Source organism: Alexandromys fortis, unplaced genomic scaffold (assembly GCF_014885135.2).
Source record: "Alexandromys fortis isolate MF-2015 unplaced genomic scaffold, M_Fortis_MF-2015_v1.1 scaffold_289, whole genome shotgun sequence".
NCBI classification, from domain to species: domain Eukaryota; kingdom Metazoa; phylum Chordata; class Mammalia; order Rodentia; family Cricetidae; genus Alexandromys; species Alexandromys fortis.
Genome location: NW_026068168.1, coordinates 1041333 through 1056723, shown reverse-complemented (window position 1 = coordinate 1056723; position 15391 = coordinate 1041333). Strand labels below are relative to the sequence as shown.

Here is a 15391-nt window from a genome sequence, read left to right as displayed (position 1 = left end):
CATTTCTTTGTATTTATTTTCATTCATCAAAACTCTGTATAAGCTAACATTATTATTACCAATTAGACAGTACAATTTAGGGAGGAATCATCCTCATGACAATCCACAGATAAAACTGCCAAGTAGAGTGTCAGGCGGTGGTGGCACGTCTTTAATCCCTAAACCTGGGAGAAATGACAGGTGAATTTCTGTGAGTTCGAGGTCAGCATGGTCTACAGAGTGGGTTTCAGGACAGGCTCTAAAACTACAGAGAAATCTGTGTCAAAAAAAAAAAAAAGAGAGGAAAATATGCCCTGTAGAGTTGGATGTTTCCTTGAGATAAACACACTACACTACAGGCAGTGTGAGTCTCCCCAGTTCCATTCACTCCATACCAGATACCCGAGAAAGATTGCAGCAGCAAACATGTAAAGGCACAGCAGAACCAAAAGCCATTTCAGGGTCCAGGGACTCTGGGCCTTGTCCAACTGAGATTGATCCATCAGAGGGGTTTCCTCCTGGTTGGCTGTCACCTTGAACTTCAGTTTCCACCTTTTGCTCCTCTGACAGCCACTGGAAATATCTACTAATTTTCAGATTAATTACCTATAGCAAACAGTAATTAAAATTCAAAACGCATAAGATTAAGTGTGCAAGAATTTGTTTATTGAAAATTCAGAAGCCAATCAATGAAAAATAGCAGGAACTATAACTGGATGCCTGCTTGTCCACCCTTGCATGGTGTGAAATCTGGATATTTTAGGGAGGTATCTGAAGAATACTTGTGATTACTCCCTGCGATTTTGGATTTTAAAGTCTATGCAAGTTCGAAAGTTATATTCTAATGTTAGAACACATTTGGGGGTGCCGGGGAAGAGTGAAAGAAAGGAAAATTGTGCCACCCACTAGATATAAGAAGGAAGAAAGGGTTGCCATTGCCAAAGCAGTGCCCACTTTCTGGGTATCTGGGATGGAGGGTGTGCGGAAAGATGGGGGGAAGGCAATTCCATCCATGTGAATGATGGATAAATAATTATACAAGACAGTAAAGAAGACAAAGACGCCAGCAGTGATGTTCAGAATCCCTGGAATGATGAATAGATTGAAGGTAGTTTTCTTCTGGAGTCTCCCTGAGTAAATTTTCCGAGGAGCCACGATGACAATGACTGCGGCAATCATGCCGAGAAAGCTGGAGATCAGTAGCAGGTGTTGAGCCACTCGAAGATCCAAAGGGATGAAGCTGTCCTGGTAGTTATATTTGTAACACACTTTGGAAATGTTGGAATTGCCTTCCTGGTGGTAAACACAGACTTTCCACATCCCCACTAAAGTCATTCTGGGCTTGGAATCCACGGGCTCCTGAAACCACCACACTCGCCACTGCGGGAGGCACATAGAGACAGTGCACAGGACCCACGCTAGTGTAGCCAAAGTAAAGCCTCCTAGCTGCCGGCTGGCACGCCTGCTGACCATCACAACGGTGATACTGAACACCAGGCAACTGCAAAGAAACACAGGACATCATGAGGATGGATTCTTCAGGACTGGGAGATTATCCCCTGTGGGGGCAGGAGCAGGGGAAAAGGTTTTTTTTTTTTTTTTTTTTTTTTTTTTTGAGCAGATGGACTTTTGACCAGGAAATCTGCAGAATCTGCAGGGAGTGTTCTGATCAAACTCAGCAGGGCTTGCTCTGTGTCAACATTTACTTGCAGGCTGATAATCCACACACCATCTAAGATTTTCTTTACCACTGTTTAAACACTCACAATGAACTTTGGCCACACACATTTAGCCATCCAGGTTGTCGTCACAGCATTAAATTTCATAATGAAAACAGGAAGCCACTTGAAGCAAAGAGTAGATAATTTTTGCAATACCCCTACTATGGAGTTATACGACAAACTTAAAGATAGAAGTGTATCTATATTCAAGCTGTGGTATTTTGTCTTAGCACATTTAACTATTCATTTTTTTGTGACAGTCTTTAGCTCTGTATCTCAAGCTGGCCAAGAACTATTTCCTCACTCTGGCCTTCATCTAGAGGCGATCCTGCTGCTGATCCTTTTCAACTGCTGCTATTAGAGGCAGGAGTCACCACATCAGCTAACTAATGTTGGGGTTTCACAGTCTATCAGTGTTACAGTCGGTGTGAGAAAATTGCCAACTTTCATACTGACTAGTTTTTCATTGTATGGATGACCCATGCTTTCTCTGATCAATCACTGAGTTTCTATATATGGATTAGTACCAAGCTTTACTTATAATGAATGGTGCCATGTGCATTGTATGTGTGTATATCATGTATGATATATATGTATATCATGTATAAATGAGAATTTATATCAACATATATATGTATGGCATATATGTGCATATATATGACAGATTTGATTTTGTGTAATACAAGGTCTGTTATATATTTTAGAACTTACTAAATTGAAGATAGACCTAGGCCTAGAAAAATTTCTGTAGAAAGAAAGCAAATGAAGTTATAATAACTGAAACATAGTCTATAACTAAGAACACATATCAACAGTACAAAATGACTGAAACTAACAACCCTTTTCAATTATAACTTTAAGAACCAGTGGTATCTGCTTCTTAATCAGAATACTCAACTTGGATAAGGAAACACCAGCTATCTTTGTGTGGTCTACAAGGAATTCACCTTCAAGGTTAGGAGTCACCTTAAACTTAAAGGATGAGAAAAGTATCCTAAGCTAATTGTAAGAAGAAACAAGCAGTTTTCTATACCATATTTTCAGACAAAGTAGACTCCAGAATAAGATGAATGAAAGGAGACAAAGAAAGATACTTCAGGTACACAGCATCTATCCTCTCCATCCATCAAGATCTCATTCACCTTTCCCCAGGTTCTAAACCAGTGATTGTCCCTGACCCTCCCCTGACACATAGACTTTGCAAACACCAGATTTATCCCTGAGATCCACACTTATGGCCAAGCCGAGTCTAACCACCAATGTCTACATGTCAAACAACCTCTAGGCTTCTGCCATGAACCACCCAGAAGTCCCATCCAATAACACATCAACCCTTTCCACCCAGTCATATCTACAGCTACACACAAGGTTTGAACCAGTAGTAACATCCTATACAGCAACCCAGTGCACTGTTTCCAGCAGACTTTGTTCCTCCCTATCTATTCCAACGTATAGGTCCAACATGTACACAATGTTCTCTTTTAGCCCAATCTGCTCTTTGCATATAAAAAAAAAACAGATTGAGTCCATATGTCCAGATCTCATTGCAAAAATCAAATCAATATGAAAGAGAAAGCCAGTATCTTCTCTCCAATTCTACTAGACCTGGACAAGCGTTTGCTAATGAGAACTATGTAGATGAGCCCCAGGACAAGGACACATAATTTAAAATGACAATATAGACTTCAGTGAAGAATCCCAGGAATATAAAAAGACAAAAAGAAAGAGTCATTAAAGTTAAAGAGACGGAACTGAAGGAGAACAAATGCTTGAGTGATGCCCAAGAACACACAAACATAAGATTGGTGAAGATGACAAAGACAGCCTTGGACCTGAGAACAGAATTCCACCAGGAGATAGAAATATTGTTGAGGACACAAGCAAAAATGAAAAACCAGTAACTAAAGTAGAAAACTCAGGGGAAAGCATTGTAAGTAGAATGACTGTAGCATAAGAAAGAACATCAGGACTTGAAGATAAAGTAGAGACTCTAGATCAAACAAGCAAGGAATATGAAAATTTTACAAAAACACAGGGAAGGAATATGCAAGAAATGTGGGACATCATAAAAAACCAAACCTTCAAATTATAGGCATAGATGAGGGAGAAGTTTGCCAAGTCGATAGCACAGACCAGGTGCTCTTTAAGATCTTAGAAGAAAACTTCCCCAAACTAAGGTAAGGCACACCCATGCAGATACAGAAGCACACAGAACACCAAATAGACAAGAACGGAAAAGAAAATCCCACAGCATATTGCAGTTAAAACACTAACTATATACAACAAAGAAAGTGCATTGAAACCTGCATGGGAGAAAAAGTAAGTCAAATGAAGAAAAACTCACCAGAATAACAGCTGATTTCCTGATGGCAACTTTGAAAGTGAGAAGAGCCTGGAATAATGCATTCCAAGTCCTAAAAGACTATGATGGCATGCCTCGACTAAGATAAAGCTAATATGTCAGATAAAACTATTTGCCATTATGACAGAAAAACTTTCCAAGATGCAAACATTCTAAACAATCTTATATACAACAAACCAAATCTAAAAAAGCATTAGAAGCTATATTTTGAACTAAAAATAACAAGAAGAGTGGTTGTGAAAAGAAATCAAACCCATAATTTTTTTAACTCTATGACCAAGAAAGCAAACAACATAAATACCAACAACATTATGATCACTATTAACTCATGTCTCAGTATTAACTTTAGGCATCTGTTGCCTTGGTTTTCTAATCAAAAGACACAGACTCTCTGAACAGATGGAGAAGACACCTCCACCTATCAGATACTTCCAAGAATCACATCGTAGTTTTAAAGATATGAGCCACCAAAAAGTAAAAGGATAGGAAGAGGAAACCAAGATAGTTTCCTATGCCAATATCTGACAGAATAGGCTTCAAACTAGAACTAATCAGAAGCAATAAAGGAGATACTTTATTCTAATCAAGGGAACAGTTAACCTAGAAAATAAAAGAACCCTAAACACATATTTACCAAACTCTGATGCAAACAATTTCATAAAAATATTACTAATAATTTAAAGATACAGACTATTATCAATTAGTTAATAGTAGTTTATTTCTGTACAACACTTTCTCCAATACACTGGTAATCTAGACAAAAAAAATAAAGAAGCCACATCAGAATTAATTGGCCTTTTAACGGGTATCTACAGAATATTCCACCCAACCTCCAAAGGATACATTCTATTCAATAGCACATGAAAGATGTTTTAAAACATGTCACATCCTGGAACTGAAAACACATCTCTGCATAATTGAGTAGATGGAAATTACTTCTTATATTCTGTCTGATAACAATACAAGAAAACTTAAAATTGACAGCCAACAAATCTCTAGCAAATATACAAACTCATGGAGATTAAGAAACTTATTATCGAATGATGAGGGGCAAAGAGGAAATCAAGGAAAAAATAAATATTTCCATGAACTAAATTAATTGGACCACAATAAAACAAAGTCACTGAGATACATTGAAATCAGTCCAAGGAAAAAAATTTAAAACTGGCAGTGCCTACATTAAAGAACCCAGTGACTTAATGGTTACTCTTTTACAACTTAAAAGAACAATAAAAAAACAAATTCAAACCAAATTGGCAGTAGTAGTAGTAGTAGAAATAATTAATAATAATAATAATAATAATGATGATGATGATGATGATAATCAGTGTAGAAACCAATACAGTAGAAACAATTAAAACAATACAAAGACTTAACGAATCTAAGATCTGGTCCTTTGAGAAAGTAAACAAGATTAGTAGACTTAGGTCCAAAGGAAAAAAGAAAGGACACAAAAACAGAATCCAAAAATGAACAGGAAAACATTGAGTTGTGATTTCAGGCTATCCAGAAGAATGCCAAAAGAGACTCTTGCCCTCGGATGCCCCCCAGACACCATGGACTTCAGACATAGGGCCCAGAGACCTCTGAGGTACAACTGACCTGAATGCAGCCTCCCTGAAGTCTAGCTTTAATGGTATCAGACAGACCCAAGAAAGTTTCCAAGGGAAGAAAACAACCAATTTCCCTATCCAGCTTTGATGCCTATGACCCACAACAATAAACACTATGGTGAGGTAAGCTTCAGGTTGTAGCAGTAGCACATGTACCTTGATAATAACGAATGGCTCTATAATTGGACTTAAGATCCACATATGAGAGGCAAGCCATGCCTAGGTACAGGAAACCTAGCTAAACCACCCAGGTCTAGTGAAGCTATGTATGAGAACTTACAACTACTACTTTATTAAACCAGCATAATCCCTAACTACCTTCTAAATATTTGTCATTATACCCTCAGATAAGTGTATTTCTCATCTCACTCCTCATCAAGGAAACTCTTTACAACAGTTAGAAACCACTGAAGAAGTCCACAACCAATCAAAAGTCATGGTTATGGAGCCCAGTCCTATTAGATACATCTACAGAACACCTCCCACACCTATGTCCTGGGGATCATTATAGAAAATATGGCTGAAGATCGTAGGAGTCAGAAGAATAGGTAGTTTGCTGTGAGACGATGTCTCCTAGTAATATCAGAATCTACACATATAAAATCTCACCAATATGAAAACTTAATATGTGCAGAACAAATTCTACAATCATAGATATGACCAAATGGATGAAGAAAGCCCACCAGGCTCAACAATACACAGAGAACTACAGACAAGTAAGAAATGCTGAAAGCTGTAAAAAATCTTATCCAGAAAAAACCACATCAATTGGCTACCCAATAAAAAATGTTAAGCAGTAAAAAGATAGATACAAGTAACATTGTACAGACTGAGCAGGTTGTATTTAGTAATGTAGATGTATATACATTTACATGTAACAATGATTAATGAAAAAAGGGGGTTGCACTTGAAAGAAAACAAGGAGGGATTTGTGAGTGTGTTTGGAGAAAGGGGAAGAATGGGAAAATGATCTATTTATAGTATCATTTCTAAAATAATATAAATAATTAGTATATGAAGTTAAAGGAGCACTTCATCACCTATAAGGTATCACTGTCCATCAAATCCTGGTATACTCAAATTGATTTTTTTTAAATTAAAAAAAAACCCTTACTATNCAGACACAGAAACTTGAAGTGACTATAAAAAAAGATAAAAATAAATAAACATGGAAAGACATACTCAAAAAACAGAAATAAACTATAAATATGAACATAATCCCACAAACTAAATATATATATATATATATATATATATATATATATCAGAATAACATCAACTAAATAATAGTAAATAATTTTAATTTCAAAATTTCTCATAAAGACAGGAAATCTGGTCAGAAAATAAGCAGAATTAAATGACACCATAAATCAAATTAACCTACCAGATATCTACAGAACATTCCCCTCAAACATCAATGGGCTACATATCCTACTTGGGAGCCTGTAGAATGCTTCTCTAAAATCTTGTATTAGACTCCAAGGCAAATCACAAATACGGAAAAATGAAATAGCTGTATGAATTCTTTCTTAGCATAATTCCATTCAGTCTCTAGTAAGGACTCAACCTCATGGAAATTTAAAAACACATTACTTAATGACGAATTGTTCAAAAAGAAAAAAGAACTACCTGAAAAGGGAAACAAAACACAATAAGCCCCCTGGACCACAGCAAAAGCAGACCTAAGAGTAAAGTTTCTAGTTCTAAGACCCTGCATAAAAAAATCAGAAAAAAACACAAACAAATGGTTAATGAAGCAACATGAGTTCTGGAAAAACATGAAAAAACTGACCCCAAATCGACTAGATAGCAAGAAGCAATATAAATAAAATCAGTAATTAAAGAAATGCAATCAAAGAAGAAATATAATATGCGGCAGCTTCTTTTAATGCTTTATTATTCAACAAAACTCATGAGTCAAAAATTAGGGAATAAACTTGATTGATCTACAGAGCAACGGAGAACTGATCACCCCACCCTTTTCTCCACCTTATCTAATCATAAAGGACCGCACATCTTTAAGTCCCTCCTTGTTATCTCTGTGTCTTTCTATCTTTCTCTGAGTTGGCCAGAAAACTTTATGGTCTGCTCCACTGGTCGTCTCAGAGTGAATACACAAATAATTCTTCCAAACAATAAAAGTTAAAATAATCTGAGAACTGGTTCTTTGAAATGATAACAAGAATGGTAAACTATTGATTGGCACAATTAGCCAAATGAAAGAAATCAGAGTTGAAATGGGAAACAACTGACAGAAAAAAATCAGAATGAAGGAATTTGTTGTTGTTGTTTTGTTTTGGTTTGGTTTTTCAAGACAAGTTTTCTCTGTAGCTTTGAGGCCTATCCTGCAACTAGCTTTTGTAGACCAGCCTGGCCTCAAACTCATAGAGATCTGCCTGCCTTTACCTGGGATTAAAAACGTGCGCCGCCACCACCTGGCATGAAGGAAAAAAATTTAATTATATTCTATTGTATAAAACCAAAAAGAAATGGATGAATTCTAGATGCATCCAAGCCACCAAATTTAGGCTAAGAAGATACCAATAATTTAAACAAACACATAAATAAGGAAATAGAAACAATGATAAAACACCTGATTTCTTCTATTTATTTCTTCAACGTCTTAAAGATTTTATTATTCAAGCCTTTTACTTTCTTGGTTACAGATACTGCAAAGAAGCCAAGAATGCACACCGGAGAAAAGATAGAATCTTCAACAAATTGTTCTGGTCAAACTGGAGAGTTATGTGTAGAAGAATTCATACTTATCACCCTCTATAAAACTTAATTCCAAAACTACCAAGGACCTCAACATAAGACTATATAGCCTAGAGCCAGGCGGTGGTGGTGCATGCCTTTAATCCCAGCACTTGAGAGGTAGAGGCAGGCAGATCTCTGTGAGTTCGAGACCAGCCTGGTCTACAATAGCTAGTTCCAGGACAGGCTCCAAAACCACAGAGAAACCCTATCTTGAAAAAAAAAAAAACAAAGAAACAAAAAAAAGACTATATAACCTGACCTGATAGAGGTTAAAATATGAAATATGTTTTGACTTATTGACATAAGAGAGGACTTTCTGAACAGGACAGCAATATCAATACATTAAGAACAAAAATTCATAAAAAAGACCTCAAGAAACTGAAAAGTTTCTATGCAGCAAAAGATGAAAACATTCAAGAAAAGAGGCATCCCACAGAACCAACAAAAATATTTACCATCTATACATTTGACAGAGGGTGAGTATACAAAAAATACAAAAAAAAACTAATTAAAAAAGCTAATCAACCAAGTTGATGCAGGACCAAGCCCCTCCCCTCTGTATCAGGGCTGAGCAAGGTATCACACCGTAGGAAATGGACTCCAGAAAACCAGTTCATGCACCCAGGATAAGTCCTGGTTCCACTTCCAGATCCCCTCCAAAAACAAATAAAGAAACCTTACTGTCACCCACATTCAGTGGGCATAGCTTTGACTTTGTCCTGCCTCCACTTGGTATGCCAGACTTTGTTGACTCCCCAAGGAGGCCTTACCCACTCAGATGAGTGAATGGAGGTGGGAGGGGGTTAGGGAGGGAGAAATGGGATTGTTATGTAAAATGAAAAAATTAAATAATAAAAAAAATCAACAAAAAAAAACCCAATTCCACCAAAAAGTGTATGCAGACCTAATCAGAGTTCTCAAAAGATGAAACACAGATGGCTGAGAAACACTTTAAAATTATTCATCATACTTAGCCATGAAGGAAGTTCAAATTAAAACTACTTTGAGATTTCACCTTACCCAGTCAGAATGACCAAGATCATACACAAAGTGACAGATCATGCTGGCAAAGAAGTAAGGAAAGAAAATACTCACTAAGAAGGCAAACTGGTAAAGTCACTGTGAAAATCAAAGTGGAGATTCCTCAAAAAGCTGAAAATTCTACCGTGATACCTAGGTAAGCCATTCTTAGGCATATGCACAAAGCACTCTATATCTTATTACATTGACACTTGTTCTTCCATGCTCATTGCTGCTCTATTCATAATAGTCAGCTCTTGCAAAAAAAAAAAAAGCCTAGGTATCCATTGACTGATAAAATGTATCATGAATATGTTATAAATTCATATAACGTTATTCAGCTCTTAAAAAAATGAAATTGTAAAGTTTTCAGGTAAAATGAAGGAGTTAGAAAAAAATAAGATGACTCAGACCTCAAAAGAGAAATATTGCATATTTTCTTTCATGTATGAATGTTTAGTTTTAAGCTTTAGATATACATATTTAAATCAGAATAATCATAATGACTAAATAGCCAGTTAGGGATTAACAGAAAGCAGGAGATCTCCAAAAGAAGAGAAAATACAACATAGTGTTATAATGAGATACAGGGAAAACTAGAATAGGAAGATTAAATAGAGAAAGAGATGTGAGAGAAGAGTAAAGGGGAGAAAATAGGGAGGAATAGCTAAAACTCATGACCATTTGAAAAACTACATAGAAGCTTAATACTGTAGACGTTTTGGGGAATATACATACACATATATATATTATATCATAATACACATGTGTAATTACATGTGTAATTACATATATTATATGCATATATTATACGTATATGTATGATATAAATATACACATATATAATAGTATATGTATATATAAACTTAAACATTCATTTATGATAGGGGATAAAATGCCTCAACTATAAATCTATATCACAATGTTAAACATGCAGTGTCAGAAATGGGATACATTTTGTTGAGTCATTGACCAAAAGTTGTTCATTGATCCCCAAACACCACGTTACTTCCAAGACTCTTGATTGTTCCCCATAACTTGACAATAAGGCCCTATAGCTGAAGACACCAATTATTTATATCATCAAACTTGGAAGATTCACCTGTACTGGCTAGCACTCATTGTGCTAGGTGTTTTCACATTATCAGAGAAGAAAAGTAGTCATTAATAACACCCAACGTCAAATACTGAGATGTAAAATAGTGACCTGTTTTTAAGATATCCTGATTTAATAGGTGGACAAAGATTAGAGGGGTAAGCAACACCATTTTTATTGGAATTATGGCTCACTCCATGAGATGGAACCTATATTTGACACTGCTAAAGTGGCTAATAATCTAAGACTACATAGGTCATGGTCTTAAGGGGAAACCTACTACAATTATTTTGCTAAAGGAACATAGCAATAAAATAACTCCTAATGATAATGATACAGTGCTATACCCCTAGACCAATGCATTATTAAACACTCATCAGAGACACTCCTTCTTAAAGTAGATGATAATGAACACAGAGACAAGTAAACAATGTGCAAAGACACTCAGTACTAAATAGGATGTCTTTATCAAACCCCTAACCCTTCAAGACTCAGAGATATATGTGGAAGTGGACATAAAAAGATTTTAAGATCCAAGGGTTATGGACAAATCCAAAGAAACAGGATCTTCCATACTAAGCAGGGCTGACCCTTACCTGGACTCACAGAGGTTGTGATGGGATGTGCAATCCCTGCACAATTTCAAACCATACAAAATCTAAACATAGAGAAAGAGAGATGGGCATGGGTTCCTGCCCTTTACCAAGAAGCTATTCGTGATGGACACCTTCTTGAAAAGGGAAAGTAAGTTTAACCCAATAGATTATCACTGGATGTATCAGCCACATCCCAGAGCTGAGCCCATACCCAATAGTAGTTTCCCAGCAGAAAATGGTCTTCATTTTTAGTGACAGAGAAGGAAGCAAGCATGAGGAACTATCTTCAACGGCACATTCCATAGGAACGACTTCCTGCTCAACATCCCATTTCCTTCAGTGTTAGGATCCTCTCAAGTCAGTATTAACAGCTAAGGATGACTGATTCCACACACGAACGTTTTACAGACGCAGACCACATTGAATGAGAGCACCACGGTAAATTAATGACTTACTGTGCAGGTGATAGAATATGATTCCTACTTACAGACTTGAGGAGAGAAATTTGCACATGTGTAGCAAGTGGATGAGGCTTGCATACATTACACTAAAATGCCAGGCCCAAAAGATCAACCACCATGTGATTCTACTAAAATGGACTCTAGCGTGTCATCTCTAGATGCGGAGAGCACAGTGACTGCTGCTAGCCGCCAGGGAAGTGAGAAATGATAGGTGACATTCAATCACGACCATCATTTCAGTTGGGGAATATGAAGAGTGGTGACATTTCCACATAACTGTGAATGTACATATAGCCAGGAACCTACTTTTCCAAAGACAGTCATAAATTCTTATATGGGTACTTAAAAACATCAATTACATATACAGCAAAGATGGATGGAGCCGATACTTACTTGTCACACTATATCCAAGTGAATTAGTGGCCAGATACGTGGTAGATTGTGGTGTCTAGCTGGACCAGCTAAGCTAAGGAAAACAAGATGGTTCTCCTCATGTGCCCTGCAAGGCTGGTTGATGACTTCACAACAAGATGATTTGTGACTGGCCTGCTTCACAGTTCTGAGACCTTTATTGCATTATCAAATTTCATCTCCCCCTGAGATCATCTCCTAAGATTCAGCCATTAGTATATGAGTGCAATGACAGTTTGATTAACCATGGAAAATTTTCAATTCCTTTTGTTATGGTTTTTACACAGCATTTGAGGAGTGGAATGTGTTTGCTAGTGTGTCTATCTGCTCATGGTTAAGACCTGCCTGACTGGTTTATCCCTGTCTACTACATTTTTCTATTTGAAGCACAGTTTCTAATGTCATTGGAGATGGTGGCCTTTGAAAACGTTATTCCCATATTTAGATCCAGATGCTACAAGAGGTGGCATCAACATACCAGGAAAGATCCTCGTTAACTCCCCAGAGATATTCACAAAGGTCTATGGGTAGAGAACAGCCAATGATACTATACCTGGGATGAAAGGAGAGATCTCCTGAAACCACATGTATAAAAGCCCTTCAGTATACAACTGTCGAACATGATAGATGCAGCTAGTCCACATTATGTTGAAATGTAGTGAAGGCAATGTTTCAATGTTGGTTTTTAAATAGCTCAGTTTAAAACTGTATCATTACCTCAATCCTGGTTCTATTATAATATAAAAGGAAAAGGGAGATATGAGGGCAGAACAGAATTTAAGGGAAGGAAGGCAATGATGAAATTAGTAGCAATATGACATTTTTTATTTTTGTTTTTATTTTTGAGACAATTTCTACATCTAGAAATGGTCACCCTGAAATTATGGACATCCTATCTCTGACTCCAGAGCACTGGTGTTTCAGACATTTTCTACCATGCTTTTGCTAAGCACTTTTAGCTACTTTGTTCTTTATTGCCATGGTAAAATACCTAGACCAAGGCAACTTGTAGAAGGAAGGGGATGATTCAGGCTCTTGTTTTCAGATGGACAGTCCATAATGACCCATAATGGCAGGGGAAACATGAAAGCAGACAAGCAGGTAAGGAAACTGAAACTTTACATCTCCATCCCAGAGAAGCCAAACTAGAAGTGGACAAGGCTATGAACTCTTAAAGCCCTCCTACAGTGGATATGGTACTTTCAGAGTTCTGACTCTTAATGGGTCCACAACCTCCCCAAAGAACACCACCATTCATTGACCAAGTGTTCACACACAAGAGATTGTGTGGGACCTTTCTCATTTAAACCATAACAGTACCCATAGGAAATTAATATAGTAACTCTGTCTAGCCATAGTTTTTTTTTAAAGTCCTATACTATGGTAACTTATCTTTCTGTACTCACTACTGGATAGCTGTCACAATAGAAAAACAACCCAGACACAATAATTACCTTTCATTACATAAAATACTATGTACAGTTTCAGATAGTCACTAGCCATCCTGGATCACATTCCCTGTAAGAACAAACATACTCAAAGTTTACATGTATACTGTTTACATAAGCCTAAGTTCCAAACACATTGACAACACTCATTCATCTCACAATGACTCTTCTTCAGTTATAGGAAAGGGCATGTCAGATTAAAATTTTTAAGTCATTTTCTTAGGCCACTCAAATATGAAGTTACATAGGATTTGCACCAGAATGGCTGCTCAAAGGTGTTGTAGTTTCCGGTCTCTTTGGGGGACAAGTCACGCCCACTCCCATTACCTCTGACCTTCCCACCGCCATCTCGCCCCTCTTCCCTTCCTGACCCCTTGGCGTGCACACATGTCTCTCTCTCCTCTCTCTCTCTCTCTCTCTCTCTCTCTCTCTCTCTCTCTCTCTCTCTCTCTCTCTCTCTCTCTCTCTCTCTCTCTCTCCCTCTCTCCCTCAATAAATGTTTTATGGCTATTTTCTGTGTCTATGGGTCTGCTTACTCGCGCCTGCTCTGTTGGAAATTCCGCCTCGCTATTCTGCGGCATGGTTCCCAGCTGATGGGAACTCTGCCGCTGCTCGGGTGCCGCCGGACTCCGGAGCCAGGGCCTGGCACCCGCCCGCCCCGCTAGGGATCCGCTGGAGCTCGCTGCTGCTCCGTGAGCCGTGCAGGACCCCCACATTTTAAGAATAACAGTATCCACTTATGAATGAGTACATACCATATTCATCTTTTTGAGTCTGGGTTACCTCACCCAGGATAGTGTTTACTAATTTCATCAATTCGCATGCAAAATTTAAGATGTTATTGGTTTTTACCACTGAGTAGTACTCTAATGTGAAATTGTGCCACATTTTCTTTATCCATTCTTTGGTTGAGGGGCATCTAGCTTGTTTCCAGGTTCTGGCTATTACGAATAACGCTGCTATGAACATAGCTGAACAAATGTCTTTGTAGTATGATTGAGACTCTTTTGAATATATGCCCAAGAGTAGTATTGCTGGATCCTGAGGTTGGTTCATCCCCAATTTTCTGAGAAACCATCATGCTGATTTCCAAAGTGGTTGTACAAGTTTGCATTCCCACCAGCAATGGATGTGTATTCCCCTTACTTCACATCCTCTCCAACATAAACTGTCATTGGTGTTTTTAATCTTAGCCATTCTGACAGGTGTAAGATGGTATCTCAGAGTTGTTTTGAATTGCATTTCCCTGATGGCTAAGGATGTTGAACATTTCCTTAAGTATTTTTTGGCCATTTGAGATTCATTTGTTGAGACAGCTCTTCTGCTCTTGTGACTCAGGGCCAGGTCTTTCACCTGCCTCAGGTGTTGATGATCAGGAGGGTGGAGGAAGGCAACTCTCCCCTGACCATGCCACTACAAGACAGATAGGAAATGGGGACAGCTCTCCCTTGCTCACTACTTCAGGACTGGCTCACCTACACCTTCACCAACAGGGTTGGCTCTTCTGCATGTCGCAGGAGAGGTGCAGGGCCAGCTCCCCCACCTGCCTCGGGCATTGATGGGCAGGAGAGAGTTGTCATCTGCTGTAACACAACAGGTAGTCATAAGGGTATAGGTGTGGGATAGCCAATCCTAAGAGAATGAAAAGCAGCAGAATTGGCCCCACCCCTTGCTCATTGCTGCAACAGGTGAATTAGTCAAGGCAATGCTGGAGAGTTTACTCTGGTGGTGAGGACAGGGGACAACTGAACTGGTGAGCATTTCAACCCAGCAGCTTCCCAGGTACAGAACTAGGCTTCTGACTTGGCCCACCCCAACATCCACTCAATCTTTCTTCTACTGGATCATGTGAAGGGGCCTGATCCACAGACCCAAAGCTTCAGGATCTCCACAACTCAGAGCAACAACGGAATAACCAAGAGGA

At 38.1% G+C, this 15391-nt stretch overlaps 1 protein-coding gene across 1 annotated transcript in view; it reads right to left on the bottom strand.

The window, feature by feature from the left end:
* Window positions 1-733: 733 nt before the first annotated feature.
* LOC126492137 (claudin-34-like) overlaps window positions 734-15391 on the bottom strand; it is a 77434-nt gene continuing 62776 nt past the window's right edge. The window contains exon 2 of the mRNA XM_050128297.1: window positions 734-1480. Within this exon, the coding sequence (XP_049984254.1) occupies window positions 814-1452 (639 nt within the window). The 5' untranslated portion in view covers window positions 1453-1480 and the 3' untranslated portion in view covers window positions 734-813. The remainder of the gene's footprint in view (window positions 1481-15391) is intronic.